Source organism: Rhea pennata, chromosome 6 (genome assembly GCF_028389875.1).
Source record: "Rhea pennata isolate bPtePen1 chromosome 6, bPtePen1.pri, whole genome shotgun sequence".
In the NCBI taxonomy this organism is placed as follows: Eukaryota; Metazoa; Chordata; class Aves; order Rheiformes; family Rheidae; genus Rhea; species Rhea pennata.
This window is the reverse complement of record NC_084668.1, coordinates 35,797,822-35,821,076: the sequence shown is the minus strand read 5'-3', so window position 1 is coordinate 35,821,076 and position 23,255 is coordinate 35,797,822. Positions and strand designations below refer to the sequence as shown.

Below are 23,255 nucleotides of genomic sequence, written 5' to 3'. Positions count from 1 at the left end.
TTTGCATGTAACTTGGTTTAAAAGAAGGAGGAGGGAAAAAAAAAAGCTTAGATTTTTGATGTTCTGCTGCTGTTCTACAACATAGGTAAGGTAGTATTGCTCTCCTTTATGAAGACTTGGGGCTTTAGGAACTGAAAGATTTCAGAGACTTTGAAAAGCTTGTAAAAACTTTTTAAAAAAATCTTACTGTAATGCTATTTTATTTTATTATAGTCTAGTTAGAACTTTAACTTTGGAACAATTTTATTTTTCAGTGGAAGACATGCTGCATAAACTACAATTTAAATATTGACTAGATGGGGGGATCTATATGTTTTCTTCCATTTCTTGAATGTGACCTAAAGGACTAATGCTTCCTGCAGTTCCAGCAAGTAATATAGTCTTAGTGTCCAGCAATTCATCTTGGTGTTTCTTTGCGTCCCCAGCCTGTAAATGAAAGAGTTGGAAATCCTTCTTTTAGATTAAGCATCTCATAATGTTCTGCTTATAGTTTGTCTGCTCTCTTATACAGTAGAGAGTTATGTATGTTTTTGGCTGGTACAAGTGCATACCAACAGAACAAGGAGTCAAAAAAAAATTTTTTTTTTTTTCGTTTTAGGATGCTGGGACTCTTTATTCGTGGTATTGAGGAGAACAGCAGATCTAGACGTGATGGAATTTTCCATGAAAATGAATGCATTGTGAAAATTAACCACATGGACCTTATAGATAAAACTTTTGCGCAGTGAGTGCTATGTTATTGTTTTATTGATACTGTTAACTAGCAGAATTTTATACAATGCTTTATTGATTACATGAGGTGATTAATATTTATTTAAAGTAAAATTCATGCAAAATAGATATTTGTCAGAAACTTTGGAACTTTCTTTCTGAAACATCCAAGTGCAGTGATATTTGAGGGGCAGACTCTTCCTGTAGTCTTTGTAGTGAACCTTTTTGGCTTTTAATTTAACAAACATGAAGTTTTTAAGTTATCTTCACTTTTTAATTTTTCTCAGACTTTTCCGTATATTCTTCCTGATTTGTTCCCCTTAAGATATTCAAAACGAACCAACTTAGGGACATATTTTTTGGTTGTTGTGGATGGTTTTAACAAAACTAGATTTTTTTTTGTATTGTAGCTTTTACAGCATTTAATTCTTTAGGAATACTAGTACTGTCAATCTGTGATTAGTTGACCTGAATAATAATTTTTATTAGAAATCTGTAGACATTTATCTATCTCAAAGTACTTTAAGTTACAGGTTACTTTGGCTGTGAATTGATGTGACACTGGCTGTAGTAATTAAATAGTAATTTGTTTTTACTGTTAATCCATATGTTTAGGCTGAGCGATTATTCATAATATATATATATATATATATATATAAAAAAAAGAAATCTCAAGGGAGCTGAAGTTTGATTTTCTAAACAATAAGCCAAATGTTCAAGGTTTCTAGACTAAAATCAAATACAGATTTTCATTGTTAGGGATACATATTTACAAAAGGGGTTTTGGTAAAAACCACTGTAATTCTGTGGTAGGTATTACCTGGTTCCTGTGGCTGTGTTTTTGCCTCCTGATGCATTATCTAGTTACTGCTTTCTGAATACACGGTGTTAAATATATTCTGATACGTGCTAGTACCTAACTTCTGGCACTTATCATACTTGTCCACTAGTGGAAAATTCCTATATGAGATACGAGCTTTAATAAAAGAGAATGTTTTTTCTGGGATTTTCTGCCTCTTCATGCTATGCAGAGGGAAAAATGTTGTTCTGGGATTTCCATCTGTTTCATTCTACCAAATGTTCACAGAGGATACTAGGGGAACATTCATCCACTGAACCTGTTTTCTGAGGTCTGCTGTCACTCAAGCGCTGTCAGATCACTAATGTAGTTAATCATAGGGCTAGGAAAAATTTATTTCCATCAAAATGCCTAAACATGAGCACAAGTAAAAGCTTATGTTTTGCCTCTTACCTACGGACCGTAGATGTGTGTGAAACCCTGCTTAAGGAGTCTGCAGAATGTGGTCAAGGAAAGCAAACTGTTTGTCAATAGATGCTAAATCTGTGCAAAGGTCTGTGCATCCCATGGAAGAAGTCCAGAAGTCAGAGATTTTATAACTGTTATAAATTCATATTCAAGTCCCTTTGAAGTTGATGAGATTTAAGAATATGTCTAAAATTAATCATGTAGTTGAGAAATTTAAGCATTTTTAACTGCTGAATCAGGGTCTTTGGGTCTCAGAACAAAATGCTGAAAATTACATTAAAAATCTCCTGTGGTGTGTTACATGGCCCTTCAGGAAATTATTTATAGGAGAAACAATTTTGATGAGGAAAATGAATAGATTTAAAATGTAAAATGAAAAATTAGCAGAGTTAAAACAATACTTCAGCCTTCTGTATTTGTACAGGCACATTTATAACCAAGTCGTACGTAATATATATAGGTATGGTGTTATGTAGGTCAGAATACAAGTGTGGAGTATTCATTGCATTATGAATCTAGAGATAACACAGCAGTGTTATTAAACAGCTATAAGCCATGGTAACTGATACAATAGTGTTGCGTCTTGAATAGAAGAAGTTGATAGTTTTGTACAAGTATACAGAAAATGCAGATTGAAGCTGCAGGAATTAGCCGAGGACTGTGAATTAACTGAGTGATATGAGATTGTGAGAGTTAACTTTCTATGCTTTTATATAGAAATAATATTAAAATGTTGGCTGCCTCACCTGTGCTGTTCTGTAATAAAGATATATCCTTCTCAAATTTTGCCTGTATTAAAACCTCCTTCTTCAAAATTGTATGTGCCTTTTTGTAAACAAATTTGCTGTATGTTTTGTGTTCTCTTCAGAATGTAAGGATATTTCCAGAGGCATAAGGCTGTGGGGTAAATGCAGAGTGAAAGGCTTGAGCACGTTCTTTTCTCTAAGGTTACTTGATTCTGGGGGACTTGGGAATTTTGCAATAATCTTTCCTGTTCTGCGTCACTTCCCCTGGAAAGTGAGAGATGTAGGACACTCTCTACTTTGTCTGAATTTGTCAGAGCTTATGGGGAGCTGGAGGGAATATTTACAAAGACAGACTTTATTTCAGAGAAGCTAATCCTTAGACAATCCTTCTGGCATCAGGAGAGCAAAAGAGAGAAGTGATTAGAAGGTGATTCGAAGCAGAAGCCCATCATAGTTTGTCTAAGTCACCTTCTGGAGATGCCTTACGTTGTATTAACAAGTGGTGTGGTGCAATGGCGGCGGGCCTGAAGAGAAAAAATATGTGCAATGGGGACTTGAACATCTATAGTATATGTGTTTTGTGGATTGGGGGGATATTTTGGACCTATTCTAATCGGGTCCGTGGGCTTTTAGGTTGTTGCTCTGAATTGCCTCCCCTGAATAACCTCTTGCATCACGTCTCCTCCCTGACCGTAGAGCACGGCTGGAGGAAGTAGCTTTCCAGGCTGCGGCTAACCTTAGTGGGATCCCTTTTTAGTTTTTCTCTGGCATGAGAGAACTGTAGTACCTGGCAGAGGTTGGTTACTGAGGCTCAGGAATGCTAGCGGGTGTGAGGAGATAGTGTCCCCGTGACTGTAGACACGGAAATAGTCATCAGGGTCTCCCTTGAGAGGAAAGCGTGTGTGTGTGTTAATATTGAGTTGACAGCCCCTCATAACCTTTGTAAAAGCTGTTTTAACAGTTAGCAGAGACTGTTGCATACAGTGTCTTTCCGTTGTAGTTTGTTTCAGTGAGGCTTTCGGGTGCTGCTCCTGATGATTGCTGCCTCTGCAGCTGTAAAAGCAGCAGCCTACTTTCCGTATTCCTATGTTTATAATTTATAAATTGGGGCTATTGGTCTGCTTTTTCATTTACTGTTAATCTATTCAATTGCATTCTGTTGTGTTGCAGAGTTTTTAGCACCTCTTTTAATTGAGTCCCTTACTTCTCTACAGTGTGCGTTTGGGGGTCTCAAGAAATGTAAATATCTCCATCCATTACTTTTTCCCTTTGAAGTGCAGCCAGTTCTTTTGCCCCTGAAGACTGCATTTAGGCTTTCCCGCAGGATGACTTGTGTTATTCCCACTATTTTCTGTTTGAAGGCGATCTTAATTTTCTCTTTTATGTATTTAAAATATTCATCTTCTGAAACTGAGTTATGCCTTGTAGCATATGGCCAAGCGGCTACTTGCAAGGATGAGGATGAGGGGGGAGAGGGAGAGAGAGAGAAACCTAGATGAGATTTTATACCCTTACACTATGTGCATGCAGTGGTTTTATGATCAGGATAAGGTCTGTTCTGGAAAACCTTCACATATGTGAGTGTGTGTAACCCACGACTCCTGCAAACGCACTGGAACAGTGCTGTTACAATTCTCCAGCACTCTGACCCGTCAGAGTGGTGCTGGGACAAACACCTTCCCCCAACACTCTCCCCGCTGCCATCGCCCTCCAGGTTGACAGCGGGGTTCCTCTGGCCTTGCCGGATAGCGCAGATAGTGGCACCTTCTGCGTTGCCATGTTTCTTCTGGAGATGTCCGTGTATCCCATGCCCTCATCCTTTCCTATTACCGTGGAATCAGCCAGCATTAGGGATGGTGAAGGAATCTGAGGGCTGGTCGGACTATACTTAAAAAAAAAAAAAAAAAAAAAGTGCAGGCCTGAGGTTTTTCAGGGTAAGAGCGTCCACCAGCAGCTGCCATTGACCAGAGCAATTGGTTGTATGTGTTCGGTGTGCCTGTATGTCAACAGGAGAATACATGAGACAAATGCCAAAAACTAATAACCTGTGACTTCAAGAGTTTCTCGGAGAGATTTTTGCCATTAGAATCTTCCTTTTCTTGGTGGCCCTATATGAAGAATTATCTTCATTTTTTTATTCTGGTTGAAGTGTTTTCATAGCAGCCTGGGGATCGTGCTGGATCCTGTTTGACTTGAAATGTAAGGAAATGCTGTAGTACAGAAATCTTATTTCATGCTTGCTTTTTAGAAAAGAGACCCTGTAGATAGGAAGGTAATGTTATTCCTTCATATTTAAGATAGATTTTTGTCTTACTCTTTGTAAACAACTTTAAACTTTGCCCAAATTTTCTGTTATGTGAATTTTCATAACTTTCTTTTAAAGGGCTCAGGACATCTTTCGTCAGGCAATGAAATTTCAAAGTGTCATCTTGGAAGTTCTTCCTCCTTATAATCGGGATCAATATGAAAAGTCTGTTATTGCGCCCCTTTGCTTTCTGGATAACGAAGAAGGAGTTCCAAAAACAAAGATTCCACCTCCTGTTCATCCAAAACCTACCCTGAAAACAATTAATCTTTCTGGAACAAGCAGTTTGGAGGCAGGTGTTCAGGCATCACTGCAGCAGACTAAGAGCCCCAACCTCCCACGACTGGGTAGAAAGTCATCTTCACCCTCACTATCTCCTCTGATGGGCTTTGGCAATAAAAAAAATTCGAAGAAAATAAAGATAGACCTGAAAAAAGGTAAGTCTTTGGAGATGATGATAATTGAGTCTGTGTCAGGCTCTCTTTATTGATACCTTAACTTTTAACTGATCTAGTGATATTAAGAGTACAAGCAAGTTAGTTCGCTGGTATTTTTGGTGTAAAGTAAAATTTTTGTAATACATTTTGGAGTTTTTTCTGCTCTATTTTATCTATATCTGAAGAAGATATCATAGACAGGAGAAGGTAAAGAAAACTTAGCATTAGTATAAAGTCATTGTACCTTTTGATAGCAAAAAATTACCAGAATAGAAATGGGGGAGGGGGGGTGTCTTTATAACTACAGAAGTCTTAATGGCATTGTAATCCAAAAGAAGAAGAGATACAAGAATGTTAGTAACTCCTGAGAAAGGACCAAGGAACACGGTCCAAAACTGATGAAGCAGAGCCAGCAGCTGGTATATAATGCTGAAATATGCCAAAATGCAGAGCAGTCCCCTGGATCCATAGGGTGCTGGAGAGACAGCTTTGCTCTGATTTACAGACTCCTAATAGTCAAGGCAACAGAAGAGCCATAGCGATCCCGTTATCTGACCTGCTGCATGACACAGGCCATAGTACCTCCCCAAACTCATTCCAGCTTCACATTCAGCAGCTGAATGAGAGCATGCTTTTCAAAAACTTAGAGAATTCCCATTAGAGGACAAAAAAATATTCAAAGATGAAGAAACCACCCAGATCATGGGTGAATTGCACGGAGGGTTAATAGTCATTAATTTTGGACTTGTTTGTGTTTCAAGTTTGTCCATACTCAGTTTTCAGCATTGCAGTCTGGTTGTGCTTTCATCTGTCAGAGTGAAAAGCCCTTTATTATCAATTTCTTTTCCACGTGGAGGTAGTTAAAATTTCCATTAATCTAACCTTTGGCATGATCTGTGGCTGGCATACAGCAAGCCTTTTGCCCTAGAATAGGTATCCCAATCCTTTAATCCTTCTTGCCAGTACTTTCTGAATTCTTTCGAATTTGCCGGTGCCGTATGGAAGAGTGGGCATCAAACCTGGCTGTGGTATTTCAGTAGCGGTTAGGTGGTGCCAAACAGAGAAGTATTAACCTCCTGCTTTTTGTAGACATCCTACCTATGCTCCCCAGAACAGCTTTTGTCCTCATAATTGTTGTGCTGCAGTAACAGTAAGCACTTGGGTTTAGCTGACTGTCTGCTGTAGCCCCCCAGCCCCCAGGCATACACATTAAAGCTTTCCCTGCCCCTTCTTGGTCACATTGAGCTGTTTGATCATTGTTGCCTTCTTGTGACCTCTTTTACATGTTTATTATTTATCTCTCTTTACTGGCTGGGATATTCCCTGTTTATTATTTATCTATCTTTTCCTTGGTATCACCTTCAAACTTTTAGTAATGGCCTTTTTCTAAAGTGAACTGAGTAAGTAAAACACTGACCAGCATAGGGCCATGAGCACTGACACACCATTAGCGTTCTTCCAGCCCTCTAGGATTTCCTCTGCTCCAAAAGTTAAAGGAATGTTAACAATGATGTTCTCAAAGGTTGGCTTTCCTGTAAACTCTGGAAGTGTGTTATCTGGACCTACTGATTTTAAAACATCTTAATTCCTGAATATGTGGAAGGTATTTCATTAACAACATGTGATAAGAAAGTAGATGTCTGGCTTTTTCACGAATACAGAATAAAAGTTTAAACTATCTGTTGCTACTGTTTCTTTCTGTTTTTTTTTTCTTTTTTTTTTAATTAATTTATTTTTTTTTATTCATATCTACTAATTGACCAGTACTTTTGTGACATATGTTTGTATATACTCCCCTCTATTTTATGTTGTCCCGGAGGTTGACCACAGATTTACCTGTGTCCTTCCCCTTTTTATTTTCTGCAATCCTTTTCTTTACATCTGTATTGATTTAGCTATCAGCATCCCCCTTTTAATGTGCGTATTTTTAACTGCTGCTCCATGCAGATGTCTGTCTTTGTATGGAACAGCAGGTTTATGCACATCTAGTAATGTGCTTAAGCAGATCCCAATTAGCATTTATATTTTCTGTTTAGTTTCTCTCTCTCTGATTTGGCTAAGAGCTAAATTTGATGCTAAAAGTGGCCCTTTTTAAAAATGTCAAACTTCATTCTTTTAACACATAATGAGTGTAATCAAGCTGTCATTTCTTAATTTTTGTTATTTCTTAACTTAAATCACTCATTTTTACTTCTGAACTCTTAAGCTTTGTGTTAACATAAAACCTGCTTAAGAGTTTTCCCATGTTAGATGTAATGCTTTTGATTTTGAAGTTTTAGAAATGATAGGAACGTGATTCTGATGTGGTGAGATCTCCAGAAACTACCACATGAGTAGCAATCAAAGTGCTCAATATACAATGAGATTTTTATGGACCCTGCTATTCTTGGGTGATTTTGGTAGTTTATAATCTGTACCAACTAATATTGATTTTACTATCTAATACTTTATTGGTTAAAATATCTACCTATTAACATTTAAAGTTGTTTATTTTCAAGCTACAAATTACTTCATTAATAGCAGCTTTGAACTATCACTTGTCCTTTCTTAAAGCATGTATATAGTCAGCAATTTTGGCATTCAAATTGTGATATTTGTCCACTTTTCGCCAAGTTTCATTTAACCAGCAAAATTATATTTATGCTCATAACTAAGCAATTCTGATTACTTGGATCTACTATTGACGTTAATGTGAAGGCAAATTCTAAAACCACTTAAAGAAAAGGTATCATCTTTGATACAGAACAAATTGGAACTCCTGTTTTAATGCAAGTTACCCAAAAGCATTTCCTTTTGTAGCTCTTTCAAGAGGGTTTGAACATATGTGTTCTGACATTGACACAATTCTTCTCTAGGCCGTGTAGAAAATATGCTCATGTTTATAGCTTTTTGTTTACTTTCTGTTTTTAAGAGCTAACTTGAATGAGTGTTTGTGATATGTATGTTATTGACATTGATTTCTTAATTATTTTAATGACCATCATTTGTTTGTTGAAATTTATGTTGGGAATTCTCTATCTGATTTTCTAGGTCCAGAAGGACTTGGTTTCACTGTGGTTACCAGAGACTCGTCAGTACATGGGCCTGGTCCTATTTTTGTGAAGAATATTTTACCAAAAGGTGCAGCAGTAAAGGATGGTCGTTTACAGTCGGGAGATAGAATCCTGGAGGTTAGAATAAGTACCCATTTTATTTGCATTGCTGAGTATCAATTGCTGGGTTTTACATGGATATTTTATTTCCTATACCTACTTGTAATGTATGTGATGAAAATTACTGACCTTAGTAAAAAGGCACATGGCTTGCTTACTCTTTGTCAATAAGTGTGTTGCACCACAATTTGGAAAAAGATGAGCTGTTTCAGAAGGGTCTGTGGGCTGTTTGAACAGGGGAGATCTGATAGTATTTTGGTTCTTAAAGCAGATAAATACATCAGCTTAGAAAGAAAGAAAGTTTTGCCTTGGCAGCCATATCCTAAAAAATCTGTGGTTCGTATTCAGGGGTTTTAAGTGCTCATTTTAAGACAGTTTTATTCAAAATGATTTATTTAAAATTTTCAGATCTCTTGTGACTTACAATCTCATTATCTAATGGGTTACTTAGTAGCCTCAAAAAAATACTTAGGTCTTGTTTTAGTACTTTTCATCTTCAAAGTGCTTTGCAAACTAATTAAGCTTCACAAACCCCCTGCAAGGTGGGTAAGTACTACAAACCTGCTTTAACAGATGGTGAAAACAAGCAAAAAAAGGTTAAGTGATTTGTGCAGGGCCAGAGGGGGAGCAGTGAGGGAACTGTTGCTAATGCTTCTTTGCTCTCAGTCACTGACTGACGCTTGTCCTGGGTGAGGGGAAAATGATAAAAAAGAGACATGTTTAAAGTCTTATGTTCTTTTGTGTGTCAGGTGAATGGACGGGACATCACTGGCAGGACCCAGGAGGAGCTCGTAGCTATGCTGAGGAGCACAAAGCAAGGCGAAATAGTGTCTCTGATTGTGGCTCGCCAGGAGGACGCCTTTCTACCTCGAGAGCTGGTAAACTTAGAATTATTTCAATTTTACTCTCCAAGAAGTATAGCATGTTTTAAAATTGGCCCAAGAAATAGAAGTGAACTGTTGTTGGCTGGGAAAGTCGATGAAGGATAACTGTATAAGACTCAAGCTTGAAAAGTATTTACATTTGGTTTTAACTGCTTTAGATACAATTCCATGAAATTTGATTTTCATCCTAGAAGGGACATCAAAAGCATAACTCACAGGGAAATGTTGTAAACGAAGTTTTTAACTGTGAGGTCAAGCATGACTGAAAGTAGATTCTCTTTCAAAAAAGCAACAGCCTTTAAACCTAGAAGTTTGAAGTGTTTCTAATGAGTCCGGTTGCTTATCAGTAACTAATGACGGTGGCTGCCCCCTGGGTGATGCATCTTCTAAGCCTGGGAAGCCAAACTGCGTGAGTGCTGAGGGTTAGAAATCCATTATATTCCTCACAAATTTTGGAAGTAGGCTTTTCCTTGGCTCCTATTATTTGACTTAATAGAAAAAAAAACAGAACAAAATTAAATATACAAGAGCATATCTAAAGTGCTCAATTTTCACTTTTTTATGTTAGGATGAAATTGTGTTCTTTTTGTCACATAGCACTTTCACATTAATGTAGCCTTCCTATCTGATGCGTACTTGTTTCTCCTCAAAGAAGGTCATCTCTTTAGTCGCCTGTTCCTTATCTTGATTGATGGGTATACTTGACCTTTCATTTAGAAGTTCTCAGGATAAAGGAAGGACAGCATTTCCTGCTTTTGTCTCACTTTATCTCTTTTCAAGAGCACAAACCACTTTTTTATTTTTTTCTTAAGAAGATGTCTTCTCCCTTTTTGCTTTTCCTTTTGCTTTAAACTGTTAGCATGGTCTTCTACAACAATTCACCAGTATGTTTTCTCACAAAACATTGCTAACAGTTTTCTATTTGTTTTCTTTTTACCCCTTGGACCTTGCTGAGGTGCGGGTGCCCGCTGCCTGCAGGAGGATCGGAAGCAGGAGTGTAGGTTAGGTTAGCTTCTCTCACGTGACCCTTTTCTCTTGTGCAGCTGGTGGCCACTTTTTCCTGTGCATCCGTTCCTGACATAGAGTACATGTGAAGTGCCTGTACAAAGCTATATTTGTTTTTGTTTGCCTTTCTGATTGAGCAATTTTTAAGGAGGATAAAGAATAGCAGAATAATTCCAGCCCTGTCCCAAGTTAATTCGGTGTTCCTTGTCGGTAGTTCCCAAAGCAGCTAGGTTGTAATGCTAAGTTTAGAAAGCACTTGAGCTGTGTAGCCAGTGTCTGGCTGCATGTGGGGGAGTTTGAGACTGAAGTACTAAATTGTCTTTTTAGTATCTCTTTTTCTCTACCAGCTCTCCTAAGTAAAAGTTTATGTTTGATAAGGCTGCTCATCAATTTTTTTTTCCTTACGATGTGTTAAGTTATAAAATACATTGCTTGGGAAGCGTGGGAGTTTAAGTGTATATTCTTCTTTTCTCTCTTTTTACCTCAGTATTATTCTTTACCATCTCATTCTAAATTATTTTATAAATCATGGTAATAGTGGGTGGGAATAACAGGCTGTAGAAATGTAAAAGCTATTTATAATTTTTACATACCACGCTAGCCTGCTATTAAATTCTGGCCCCTACAGCAAGGATTAACTACCTTTCAAAAGGTGAGTTACTTTTGACTGGCATGATTGAGATCCTGAAGGTAGCCACATTTATCCTGCTGGCTTGACCTTCACTTAAATTGCTTTTTCCATAAAAGAACAACACACTGCTGGTGGCCCTCACAGTATTAATGATGATATGTGAATTCTAATACTGCTCTGTATTTCTTATTAGCCCAGTCAAGTACCATATAATACAAATGTGAGTTGCTCAAGTACAGTAGATAATTTTATGGAACTAATCTTCCAACAACCTATGTTTGGTAGCTCACTGCAAAAATGTGGGTTACTATACTACTAAGGTGCCAGATATTGATATTAAACTGATGCTTGATAGAAATCATGAGACATCTGAAAATAGACTCAACAGAGAGTTTAAAAAATAGATTTAACTTTTCTGTTTATTTTAAGCTTTATCCATAATATTGCATTACACTAATCCTCTACTACCTCAAAAGTTACAGTGCTGTTTTGATCAAAGGGGAGAAAAAGCCAATGCTTCGAATGTTTGCTTTTGGAAAGAAAGGCAGTGGATAATCCAGTAGTTTTCAAGGACAGCTGTAACTGCATATTCAGACTATGTAAGCTGCATACAGAGTTTACCTAAAACATTTAGGGGGCCGGGGGGGGGGCGTTCTTAATGCCTGGAAATAGTAGAGTAATTGCCTGGTATCAGACTTGTTCTTCATTAGAGCGGTTCTCCAGGGACTTAAATGTAATCTAAGAAGATATTTTCCTTAGCCGTCCCTATTACCTGTGATATGGAAAAGGGGAAGGCTGCTTGGTAAATGAGCACGCTCTCCACAGCTTCCTGTGTCGAAGAGGCTGCTGGAATCTAGACCCCTAAGAGATGATGCACAAAATCATTTTCAAGCTTGTTACTCAACTTGAACTTGATTCCTGTATTGATTTTTAGGAAAAATGTGATAGCTGCATGGGCATAAAGCAAACAAAATAAAGTAATGGAGGTGGCATTTTGTTGTGTGGATCTATAATAATATAGTTTGACTCCCCCTCGTTACAAAGCTGCTATTCGGAGAAAGCTTGGTCTCGGGAACATTTTCTCTTCAGTAAGCTAGACGGAAGCGGAGGTTGTTACTGTGGTATATGCTGATGAATTGCAAGCAAGTAGAAAAATATATTCAGAGCAGCAAACCTTTACCACCAGCCAAGAGAGAGATGTGATATGAGTGAAGATGAATCAGTGTTTCAAAAGGGCATTATTAAATTATAGTGATTCGGGGCTTCAGTTGTGCTAGCCCTAGCAACATCTGAGAGTCATACAGTTACATTGTTTGCACATAATGAGGGAATGAAATAGGAAGTCCAATCTCTCTACTGTTGTAAGAATAAGAGAATCTAATGAGATTTTTTTTTTTTTTTTTTTTTTTTTTTTTTTATTGAAGCAGATCAGTGAAGTAGAATTTGGACCAACCACAGGCTCTCCTCCTTATTATCCAGTTAGCCAAATGTTACTAGTAATTCGTGCCAGCTGTTAACAATGTAACAGCTGAGTAAGGAGCTGGTTCCAAAACTCAAGGGAAGATCTTGATTCACTTAATTACCACTGTCTACAGACTGGTTTGTGATTAGTGCATTCTGTAAGGTGCATTTGGGTTTTAAACTGTTTAGCAATGATAGATCTAGAGGATGTTTAAGATTACAGAGAGCAACTGGCTCCACTGAACAGGTTTGGATTTTCCAGCTATTACCAAAGTAAATGGAATATCCATCACACTGTGATGACTGTTCTGTTCTATCTTGAGAACATAGTGTTTTGATCATGTGTGTTTGTTGCATCTTGTCTTTTCTCAGGGAAAAACATGTGATCTGAAGGTGACATTTCTTTTAATAATAATAAAAAGATCACTTCTTTCCCCTCCTCTTCCTGCATCCTCCAACTGGTAAGAGCAAAGCAACTGGAATGAGAGCTAGCTGTGGTGCGACCCATTACATGCTGTGGCCCTGTTCTTTTCAGGATATTCTTTTACTTATAATGAGCACTCAGGCTAGTGTATATTATGTAAATAGGCAGAGAAGTGTCCTTCTACAGCACCTGAAAGAAATAATAAAGCACTGAAAAGATTAAGGTGCATCTTTTTTAAGTTAGAATTTACAAGTCTACAAGCTTACAAGTAAGTTTTGCATGTACTTTATATGTTGTTTTAAAGATAGCGTTTTTACTTATCAGTTTCAGTTATTATAGTTATTTCTGTGGTTTCTTGGCACATTCTCTGCTCAGTGATGAATGAAGGAAAAGAGGGACCAAAGTAGCATTTTTACAAGAAAGGCTAAAAGAACAACAATGTATATAATATAGCTGTTGATCTTTAATTCCCAGATTCTCTTTTACACGTGTACTACACAAAATGGAAGGAAGCATGATGGGAGACAAGTTCAATTAAGCATTTTTCTGCTCACTATGTGATTAACTTTCATGTTTCTGTCTTTCCCTAATTAATTCTTTCCACTGCCTTGAACTCTGTGCCTGAAGGAGAACTTGTTTGCCTGAAGTGTTGTCCTTTTTGTTTTTAGTATTCAAAGCTTATGTTCTATTGCTTCCTCTTAATTGTGTCTCATCTTTTTATCTGAAGAAATAACCTACAAAAACAGTTCATCTATTAAGGTGGTGATTCTAATGCCCAGTTAACCCAAAATGGACAAGTGACTTCAGTCATAAAATAATCCCAGCAAGTACCAATTCTCTCTTGCACTTTCTCTATCCAAAGGGGAAAAAAGTCTGATAGAAGAATAGGTCAGTATACATAGACTGGATTTTAATAACATACATGAGCTCCAGTTCTTGACTTGTTCTATATGATAAAGAGAAAGAAATAATGAGCACACATGGCACCTTTCATCTTGAATTACTTTGCAAACAATGTAGTTACAAAACCTGTCCCTGCCTGCACCCAAGAATTTTTTGAGCGAAAGTGTCTAGTTTGGGGGTTGTGGATTTTCTTTATCTGGAATAGTGGAGAAAGCAGTGCTGGTTGTGTCTATGCAAATGTATCTTCTTAGTGTGGAAGCATTGTGCAGTGCAGCACCTCAAAGGTTTTCAGCCTTCATTGATTATGTAGTTATTTCAGATCATGGTTACTTAAGTTTAGTGTAGCCTAGTGTACCGACAACTATGCACTGAGGCACTGTTAATTAGTTGCCTTGCTGCTTATCTGAGACAATAAGAGGTTACTCCTTAGAAGAAATCACAGCACGAGGAACCTGACTTTCTTTCCTGTCACTGTGGACAGAAGGTGTGGCAAAAAGTAGCATACCATTTTATTGTTTCCAACCGTTTCAATGTGGAATAAATTGCTTGAGTAATTCAAGTATTTTAAACGTGTTTTCTCACCTAGATCTACCATTTTGCAGTAGCAAAGTGAGCCCTCACTGTTAGGTACCAATATAACTACCAACTCAGCAAACAAGTTTGTTGTGCCAAGAAACAAACATTAGCTATGAGCTAATGAGCATCAGTCTTGAGGGCTGCAAAAACTGTACTCCAGCTGGCATTGCGTTCTCTCTCAAGGCCTTGTAAGTGTTATAATCCAGCAGTGATTTGGCTTTGAGATTCTGGTCTTCTATTTTCCAACAAATATGAGGGGCCTCACAAGAATGTTCCCAAGCCTATGAATGATAGCACTCATTGCCTGCAAGTACCTACAGTGGTTTTCTGCCTGCCAGTAAAGAAAAATTTTGAGTGGAAACAAGTGAGGAGTGAAAAACATGATGTTACCCATAGCATAGGATGTTGTATTTGCTTATCGAGTTATTGCCCAAAGCTCCTAATTTTTGAGGAGTCCTACCTCAGAGCATTGGGAAATGAAATCTATTTACTTGATAATATCAATTTCTCAGCGCCGGTGCTGTCAGCAATTGTTTGGCAGCACACCTTAGTCTATGAAATCAGAAAAATGTATACCTCAGATTGGAAAGTTGTTTCTCAACAGAAGCAGAGCCTTCATGTGTCTTAGATCCATGTATCCACATTTACAATATTTACTTTTCTTAAAAGTCTTTGGGTAATTCTTAAATTCCCTTGGCAGCTGTAGTACCATGTCATCTACGTGGATCACCAGATGTATACTGTATACTATATGAAATACTTTGAAAGTCTCTGTGCCATAGAATCCATGAAAATTTTTCCTAAGTCTGACTTAATGTAAAATGCGGGCGTTTAAGGTTTGAAGTTGACGTAAAAGAATTACACACTGCCCCGTCCTTTTTTTACCATCCTTTTAAAACAGGAACTCATAAATCAACCAAAAAAGAGTGGGATTTGTACATCACAATATTGTGAGCTGTCTGCCTGCAATATATTTCGAAATCACGCAGTAACAGCAATCCTAAATTCACCCTTGAAAATACCATGCAAAAATCTTTGTAAACGGTAAGATTTTAGGAACTAAATGATGAAGTAAATCAACTACACAAGACTCCAGCTCAGCAGGGTGCTTAAGTGCATGGCTAATGCATATTGCTGGGATGAGGATGGGTGTTTTCACCATGGGGTGTACCTTACTTTAGCACATAACTTGTTAATTTGTCTCCCTTTTTTTTCTACACTTATATAACTTAAATGGTTAAGTTATTGCATTTTTAAGCACTGAGGAGCAGTACCACATTGAATTACTGCTTAGGACAAAACTCTTTCACAAGGACAAACTATTTCCTTGCATAAAACTTGCCGTGGCATTTTCAATAGGTACATGGAGCAAACTGGAGCATCTCCATTTTTGAAGTCTCCTGTGACATCAAATAGTAAGCTGAAATGCCTTGGATAAAGAGCTGAATCTAATTCTGTCAATATTCAAAGCTATAATTCCAGGGAGTCTAGATAATTCAAAACAGAACCATTTTATGCGATATGACACAAATTCTTAGTGTGCTATGTTAATGTGAATAGCATCCAACTACAGTATAATGTATCTCCATGGGTTTGCTATTGTTTTTTTTTTTTTGTCTTAACAGGGTGTGCCATTAGTGACCATATAGTTTTTATTGCAAAATGGAATATAAATGATTATTAAAAAGCCAATATGAAAGCATCTGTCAGAAGTGCTAAAGATGGATATGTTTGCAGCAATGACTTCAGTTATTTACTGGGTTATGACAAGATTACAGCAGGGCATTACCTTGGAGTATTATTTTGAAAAGCATTACTGTGTATCCATTACAAAATACAGTGTAGATTTTATGGTGATTCAATAAATGAGTTGTCAGCAAAGTATTTCTTAATTGTGTCTAAGCTCTTGGAAAGAGCATAGAGAATAGTGTAAATAAGGAGATGTTTTCTTTTCTGTCAATAATAGCTATATGCTGCTGCAATTTAAATACTATTCTTTAACTTATACAGATTTTTGCAGAAAACAGTTGCAAAAGCATGCAAATGTCTTATTTCCTTCATAAGCCTTTGAAAATAAACCTCCTGGGTCCCTTGCCTTTTGCTCTCAGCTCTGAATGGCGCTCCAGGGAGTTGGCATCTCTTATCAGAAATGAGCAGCTAGACAAGGGGCAGCCAGCATATTGAGAGACCATAATAGTACGTTGGTCAAGGGCATAAGACAGGTACTGAAAGGTCTCTTGTTGTGTTAAACAAATGCTGTTTCCTTCCTGGCTTAAGTGGGAGCTAAATTTTTTGTAAGCTTTTCTTTTGGCAAAAGAACAATAGGGATAAATAAGGCGACCTTTCCAGGGAGAGATATGCATTAGATTATCATAAATCCACAGATAAAAAGTGCAGTGGTCAATGAGAACAGGCACTGTAAGATTAAATAAAAGGACTAATTGAAAGTGGTGTCCCATGGTAGTTAGAGGATTGACACAATACTGAGTAGGTATTACCATGGACTCAACAGAAGGGGAAAATACAATGCACAGTTTTTTGGTTTTTTTCAAAGGTTACAATTCCATTTGTACTGGTGGCAGAGCGGTTTGTGTAGTCTGTGTGTGTTGTGGATGTAAGAGAAGGCTAGAAGTGTGTTATCTCCCCTTTAAAGGGTTGCAAATCTGTTGGTAAGACTTACTTGCATACCACTAAAACTTTAAAGCGTTTTAAGAATCCTTTATTATTTTAATTAAGGAATCAGAGACCTGTAGTGTAGATGTGCTTCTAAGAATTAAATGGTCTTTGGCAGAACGTTGAAAACCTTCATCTAAGAATCTCAAGACACATTTGGCTAATTCATCTGCTTTGCTCAGTGTTATTTAGTACATATTATTAGAAATTTCTGCTTTTAAATCTAGCAAACTTGGTATTCTCACTTACTGGTCTGTGTTTCTTGTGATTCAAGAAACATCTAAATTGATTTTTATTGAAGTTTTGTGCCAATAGCTAATGTTTGAAAACATCATGGCCTTGATTTCCCTTGTAAGGGATAGTACCAGTTTGGTTGTTTGCCCATTCCATTTAATGGCTGATTTTGGGCAACAAGCCAAATTGCTGCTTGGGCTGCTCCTGTCTACTGCACTGTGGTCAGAGAAGACCGTCGCCTTCCCCAAGGCGCTGAGATGCTCTGCTCTAGAGTGCCGGCTGGCACGACCTGCAGCCAGAGCGTTGCAAGCAGCAGAGACTGGTGGACTCCTGCAAGCAGCAGGGGACAAACATTACCAGGCTGCAGTGGGGAGAGAGAAGAGACCTATGTATCCGAAGGGGTGAGTTTAGCGTTTGTTACAACGAGGAAGGCATTGAAAGCTGCTGGTTTAGCAAGGCTGAAGGACAGACCTGCCCAAAAAAGACAAAGGAGCAGCAGAGATTCTCCCTGCTGCCAGGCCTTTTCTACTTTAACCTATTTCACTCTGAAGATCTGCCTCCTCCCCCTAAAAGTTGTTCTGTCACACTTAGGTCTTAATAAAACTTCAAAGTGTAAAAACCCTTTCACCTTCTTGAGTGTGCTTAGTACCTTAGAAGAAGGGTACAGGCCAGTCCATCTTGGAGCCCTAGCCATCTTGAAGTCTCATCACTTGGCTATCTGGACTTTGGTTTATGTGAAAGATTCCTAGTTTATCGTATTAGCACTGAGTCACTTACCTATGTCTGCAGTAGAGTATAACTTCAGTGGTATACTGTCATTTAATGCCTGAAGTGCTGATGTATGCTACATTAGTGATAGAGAAAATGTGGTGTGATTGTTGGGTGCGTTTTGTATAACGTAAAAAGCAGTGGTGACCTCGAAGAAATTTCTAAGAAGGTTTTCCTGGTCTGGAAATTTATATGCTGCGGTTCATTTCATTTGTTCTGTTTTTAAGTGAATTCAGAGTCTAGGATGATCTTGAGTTAAAACGTATTTCTAGTAAAGTTCAAGGTCTGGTGCATTGGAGCAGAGTTGCTTTACCAGACCATAACGTTGTTGCTCTATTGTAAAGTATTAATGCCTTGGGACAGTGTTTTAGCAATGTCAGGGAAACAGAGGCATCAGGAATTCAGCTCTGTGAGTTACTAGCAGCAATTAACATTCATACCTGCATTTGCTAGGAACAGGACCATCACTCATGAAATTAGTAGCCCAAATGAGGCAATTAATTGATGAGCTGTTAATTTCAGGAGAGATGAAGCTTTTTTGGTCAGCAGTGAAAAGGCATTCCTTGTGAAGAACAGCAATATCAGGATAAAAATCTGAAACCATTTAGTGAATATAGTGTAAAATTAAATGTCTAGGTAGTGTATTTCTATTTCTCCCTCTATTTCTCCTATTTTTCTTCTTCTTTTTGCTTCCTCCCAAATAATCCCACCAAGAGAAAGGTTTTCCATCTTGTGTTTGTACCAGAGAGAGCAAATTTTAATTTCACACATTGAATAACCAATGCACTTGCTATCAAATGCTATGCAACAAATAGGAAGCAAAAATTTTAAGTGAATGAAGACAGTGTTTATTTAAGTGATGAATTCATTATAAGATTTTTTCCCCACATGCATCACCATTCCTTCTACATGTTCTTGTGAAATCATTGAAATGTTGCTCTCTCCCCCTCATGGGTAACTAATTTTTGACAGTACTGGTGAATAAAGTCCAGTATTACTTTGAATCAACTTTAGCTGTATCTTAAGGTAATGCTGAATGCAAATGGTACAGAAGAGAGGTTTTAGACTAGTTTGACTACACTGAACAAGAAGCGCTTGTGAAGAGCTTTGGGGAAGATTAGTGAGTTCCGCAGTAATAGCTAAAAGCAGCTGTTGTTTAAATTGAAATTTAATTTACTGGGGTTTCTGTATGATGAAACTGTTTCCCTGAGAACTGTAGCAAGGTAAATGGTAGTGAAATGTTATGGATTCCAAATTAGGTACTGGAGCAAGCAGAGGAAACTTAATACTGACAAAGATTTACTATACATGTCTGGTGTCTTGTGGAATACATCTTAATGTCTCCAGTTTGATAGATAACACGTCCAGGCACGCAGACAATAATCTGGTACATTACTAACAAGAGCTAATACAGGGAATAATTATGTCAAATGAAGTTGGGAAATGTTATATAACATGGAACAACAGGGTTACTTTTTGATTATTTGCTTTTAGCAATTTATTTGTATCGGAGTATAAAACTCAACTCAGTTATACTGTAAAACTACATATAATATTGTTATCTTAATATACTTTAAAGTGGAAGACGTCAAGAGACCACCTAGTCAGTCTATTTTCCCCCAGATATCAAGGGTAAAAATTTTCCTTGAGTCTCGCTGACATTTCCTTGACTGCTATTTCAACAAGCTATTTCTTATGTCAAAAATTGCCTGCAAAGAAAAAGGGGGAAAATGTTATTGTAAAGTGTTTTGAAGACGATTATCATGTCCCCTTTTAGGCTCTATCTGACAAGGTTAAACGAGATTGTTTCATTACTGTCCTCTGGACTCCAGCCAATTTGTTTCCTGAAGCCCACAGCTGAATACAGGGCTCCGATGGAGTTTTTACCAGTACTGCAGGGAACAGAAGGGTTGTTTCCTGCATCTTACAGACAGCCCTATTACTGACATTACTGAGGTTTTGACACAACCAGGAAAGACTGTGGCCTTGTGATCAAAGTCATGTGGTGGGTGGGTGAGTGACAAGAACAGTAATAAAAATGAGAATGCTTGAATTTGAGTGCAGCATTCTAATCAATACCAGATTCACCTGTGTGGTTTATATTCATACATTGGCTTGAGGGACTTGGATAGACCTATTGCCTTTGCTTCTCTATGATTTTGTTTTAAAAAATGCCTCAAGTTTTTAATTTGAAATTAATATGTATCTTGGAGCTTAAAGTAAAATGGTTCTGAGGAAGAAGCTAATGAAAAAATACTTTTCTTTTTCGTGTCAAAAATACCTTGTTACCTTTTTTTTGGGAAAAAAAATCACAGAATTTTGTGCTGGGGTTGACTTTCAGCCATACCCATGAAAAATTGGCTTGAATGTGGCCACGTTCTGTTTTATATAAAGTCCAAGTTCATACTGAGACAGTACTAGTAGCAATTTCTGACTGTTGTTGTAAAGGTAGGCATCAGCACTGAGAGCAGGGCACCTTTATGTGCTGTAGTAACAAACCTACCTCACTGCTATGGTCATGATATTATGAAAGAGGAAAACACTGTTAATACACAGAAGGGGCAGGATGTAGGTGTTGTGGAGGACTAGTTTTGGAGCAAAAGGAGGATGGCTAAAATTTGCATTTGTCACGTGTTTAGAGGAATGGCCTGTTGAGATCTGGAAAGATGGGCCCTGGAAACCAGAATCGGTAGTAGGATACTGATAGGTGTAGAAAGAATGATACTGGATAGAAATGTGGGGAGAAAGATTTGTAAGATCTGATAAGCTAGGGCTGAAGGAAAAGCTGTGACTAGTTAGAAAATGTAACTCAAGTAAAGGCACACAATGGACCCTGAGACTCTTGGGGAGACTCCGGAGACTAGATTCAGAACTTCCAAGCTGTTGAGACCAGTGAGTGGGATGCAAATGTAGTAGTAGTAGGGCCCCCCAGCAAAGACAGCAGTGTGATTGCTCTTCAGAAAGCACCATGAATGGCAAAGTGTCAAAGACCCTTTATTCTCCACGTAGCTGTTGCAAAATCCCTAGTATCTTCTCTTTTAGTGTGGGACCTTGAAATAAATGACAACCTGCACATCTGTTTAAGCAACAGAAGTGTCTCTGATTAATTTAAGGCAGTGTACAGGTCGATGCTACAGGAACCAATGCGCCAGTTCAGATTCCAGCTCAGCACCTGACCTTTGAGCTGGGAATAGCAGCACGCATGAACTGCTTGCCCAGGGGACCAGTGAAGTAGTAAGAAATAGTCTGTCCTGAAGGACTGCAGGAGATGATGTGTCTGGGAGCAAGATAAGACCTGAGAAGAATTTCCCCTGTTCAGGCAGGACAGGCCATTTGCGTAGCCCTAATCTAAGAGTTCTGCATCACCTGACAAGCGTACATTTATTTTAAAAAACAAAAGAAATATTGTACTCCTCCTTCCAAAACTTGGGAAAGTTAAATGCAAAACGCTTACGTTAGAAGGTTTTGTGCTAGCGTTAATTTTTCTGAAGGAAGTCAGAGCAGGAGTGTCTACAAATGTTCAGTCTGTATTGTTCACAGTAGCAAGTATGAACTTGTAGTTTTTCAGAGATTATGTTCAGGATCTGTATAGCTGTATATCCACAGCTAAGAAAAAAGTGCCATGTATGTGACTGAGAATTGTCTGCTTCTAGTGAGCAAAGGGAAGAGCACAGACGAGTAGCAGAAGTTCCAGAGATCAGTGCTAGTACTGAGATGGTTATCAGTGTCAGTGCTATGCCATTTTATATTTAGCAGCTAGGTTAATTGTATTGACTTGGTATCATGTAGTTATATTCCAGGAAGAATTTGTGCATGGTGTATACATCATATTTTGGGATTGAGGTTTATAGTCCTAGCTCTTTGGGTCATGTGGTTTCTCCTTAGCCTCTGGTAGCTGCTTCTCATTAGTGAAGTGGCATCCAAAATAAATGTGAGTATACTCAGGGGCTTACCACTTCTATTTTTTAGTTTCTCTTGGATTTTATTTTCTGCTCTTAGTTTTGTGGTCATATTGCTTGTTGATCTTGTGTTGTATAAGGTCATCTGCCCCCTTCTGATCCGACATTATAATAGAAGAAGAATGTGTGGGACTACCCTCGCTGCTGAGAAACCATACGTACTGCTGGAATCCTTGTCCGCAATATCACCTATGTTGATACTGTATGAACGGCAGCTTATTCCCTGGAAATGGTCCTTCCTCGTTAGGTGTAAGGAGGATTGCCCCAAGTAGTACACTCCTCCTTGTGTGCGGCCTTTAGTTGGTGAAGACTTAAACAGCTTTGAAACAGATCCCAGTAATCTTTTCCAACTTCTGTTTGTGTGTTCCATTTTTCTAGTTTTTTCCTATTAATTCTTTTAACACTAGTATTACAAAGAGTAGAAAACATCCAAATGACAAGAAACATAAACCAATTAATTGTCTTATGAGAAAGGAAGTGTGAAATAAAACTGGATGTGATACAAAAGGTCTTTTGCACTAGTATCTTACATGCACGTTTTACTCCATACTAGGTCTTTTTTTTTCTAGTTTTATTTCTGCAGAATGCCAGTATGAATGCCATGCTAGTATTTCTTTAGGTTTCAGTTTCCAGTTTGCTTTAAGAAGAGAAAACACAAACATTAGAAAACTCCAGGATATAGTCTATAGTAAAAGAACATTGTTTCTCATTTTTCTAGATACAGGTACTTGACTTTGCAGTCTTGTAAACAGCAATCTAATCTATCAAAAGTCTTTGGATTAACTCACACTAGAAGGAAAAAAAAATCTGTGTGGAATAAAAGTATGCTCCAAGGAGTTAGTGCAGAATGGGTTACTGCCTTTTCAATTCTCACCCCTACTTTTGTTGCACCAACTTCCCTCTCAGTCAGGTTTTAAGGGAAGGATAATTTTTTAAGAAGGAAACTCAATTTTCAGTGGAGGAGTGGGATTTACCATTATAACTATCATTACAGTTTGAGAGCTGCATGTGAAGACAGTGAGTATTGTATGGCTTAAATTTTGAATACAGCTATAGTATCTGTAAATTTTAATACAGCTAATACAGCTGTGTTTGAAGGAACTGTCAGGTTTTTATATT

At 37.9% G+C, this 23,255-nt stretch overlaps 1 protein-coding gene across 4 annotated transcripts in view; it reads left to right on the top strand.

The window, feature by feature from the left end:
* Positions 1-23,255, top strand: part of PARD3B (par-3 family cell polarity regulator beta) — a 417,558-nt gene that overhangs the window by 194,038 nt on the left and 200,265 nt on the right. For all 4 annotated transcript variants that reach the window (XR_009958854.1, XM_062579370.1, XM_062579372.1 and 1 more), the window contains exons 7-10: positions 599-724; positions 5,108-5,466; positions 8,497-8,636; positions 9,368-9,496. Coding sequence is in view for 3 of the 4 variants with exons in the window: in XM_062579370.1 (XP_062435354.1) it covers positions 599-724; positions 5,108-5,466; positions 8,497-8,636; positions 9,368-9,496 (754 nt within the window). In the remaining variant the exon portion in view is untranslated. The remainder of the gene's footprint in view (positions 1-598; positions 725-5,107; positions 5,467-8,496; positions 8,637-9,367; positions 9,497-23,255) is intronic.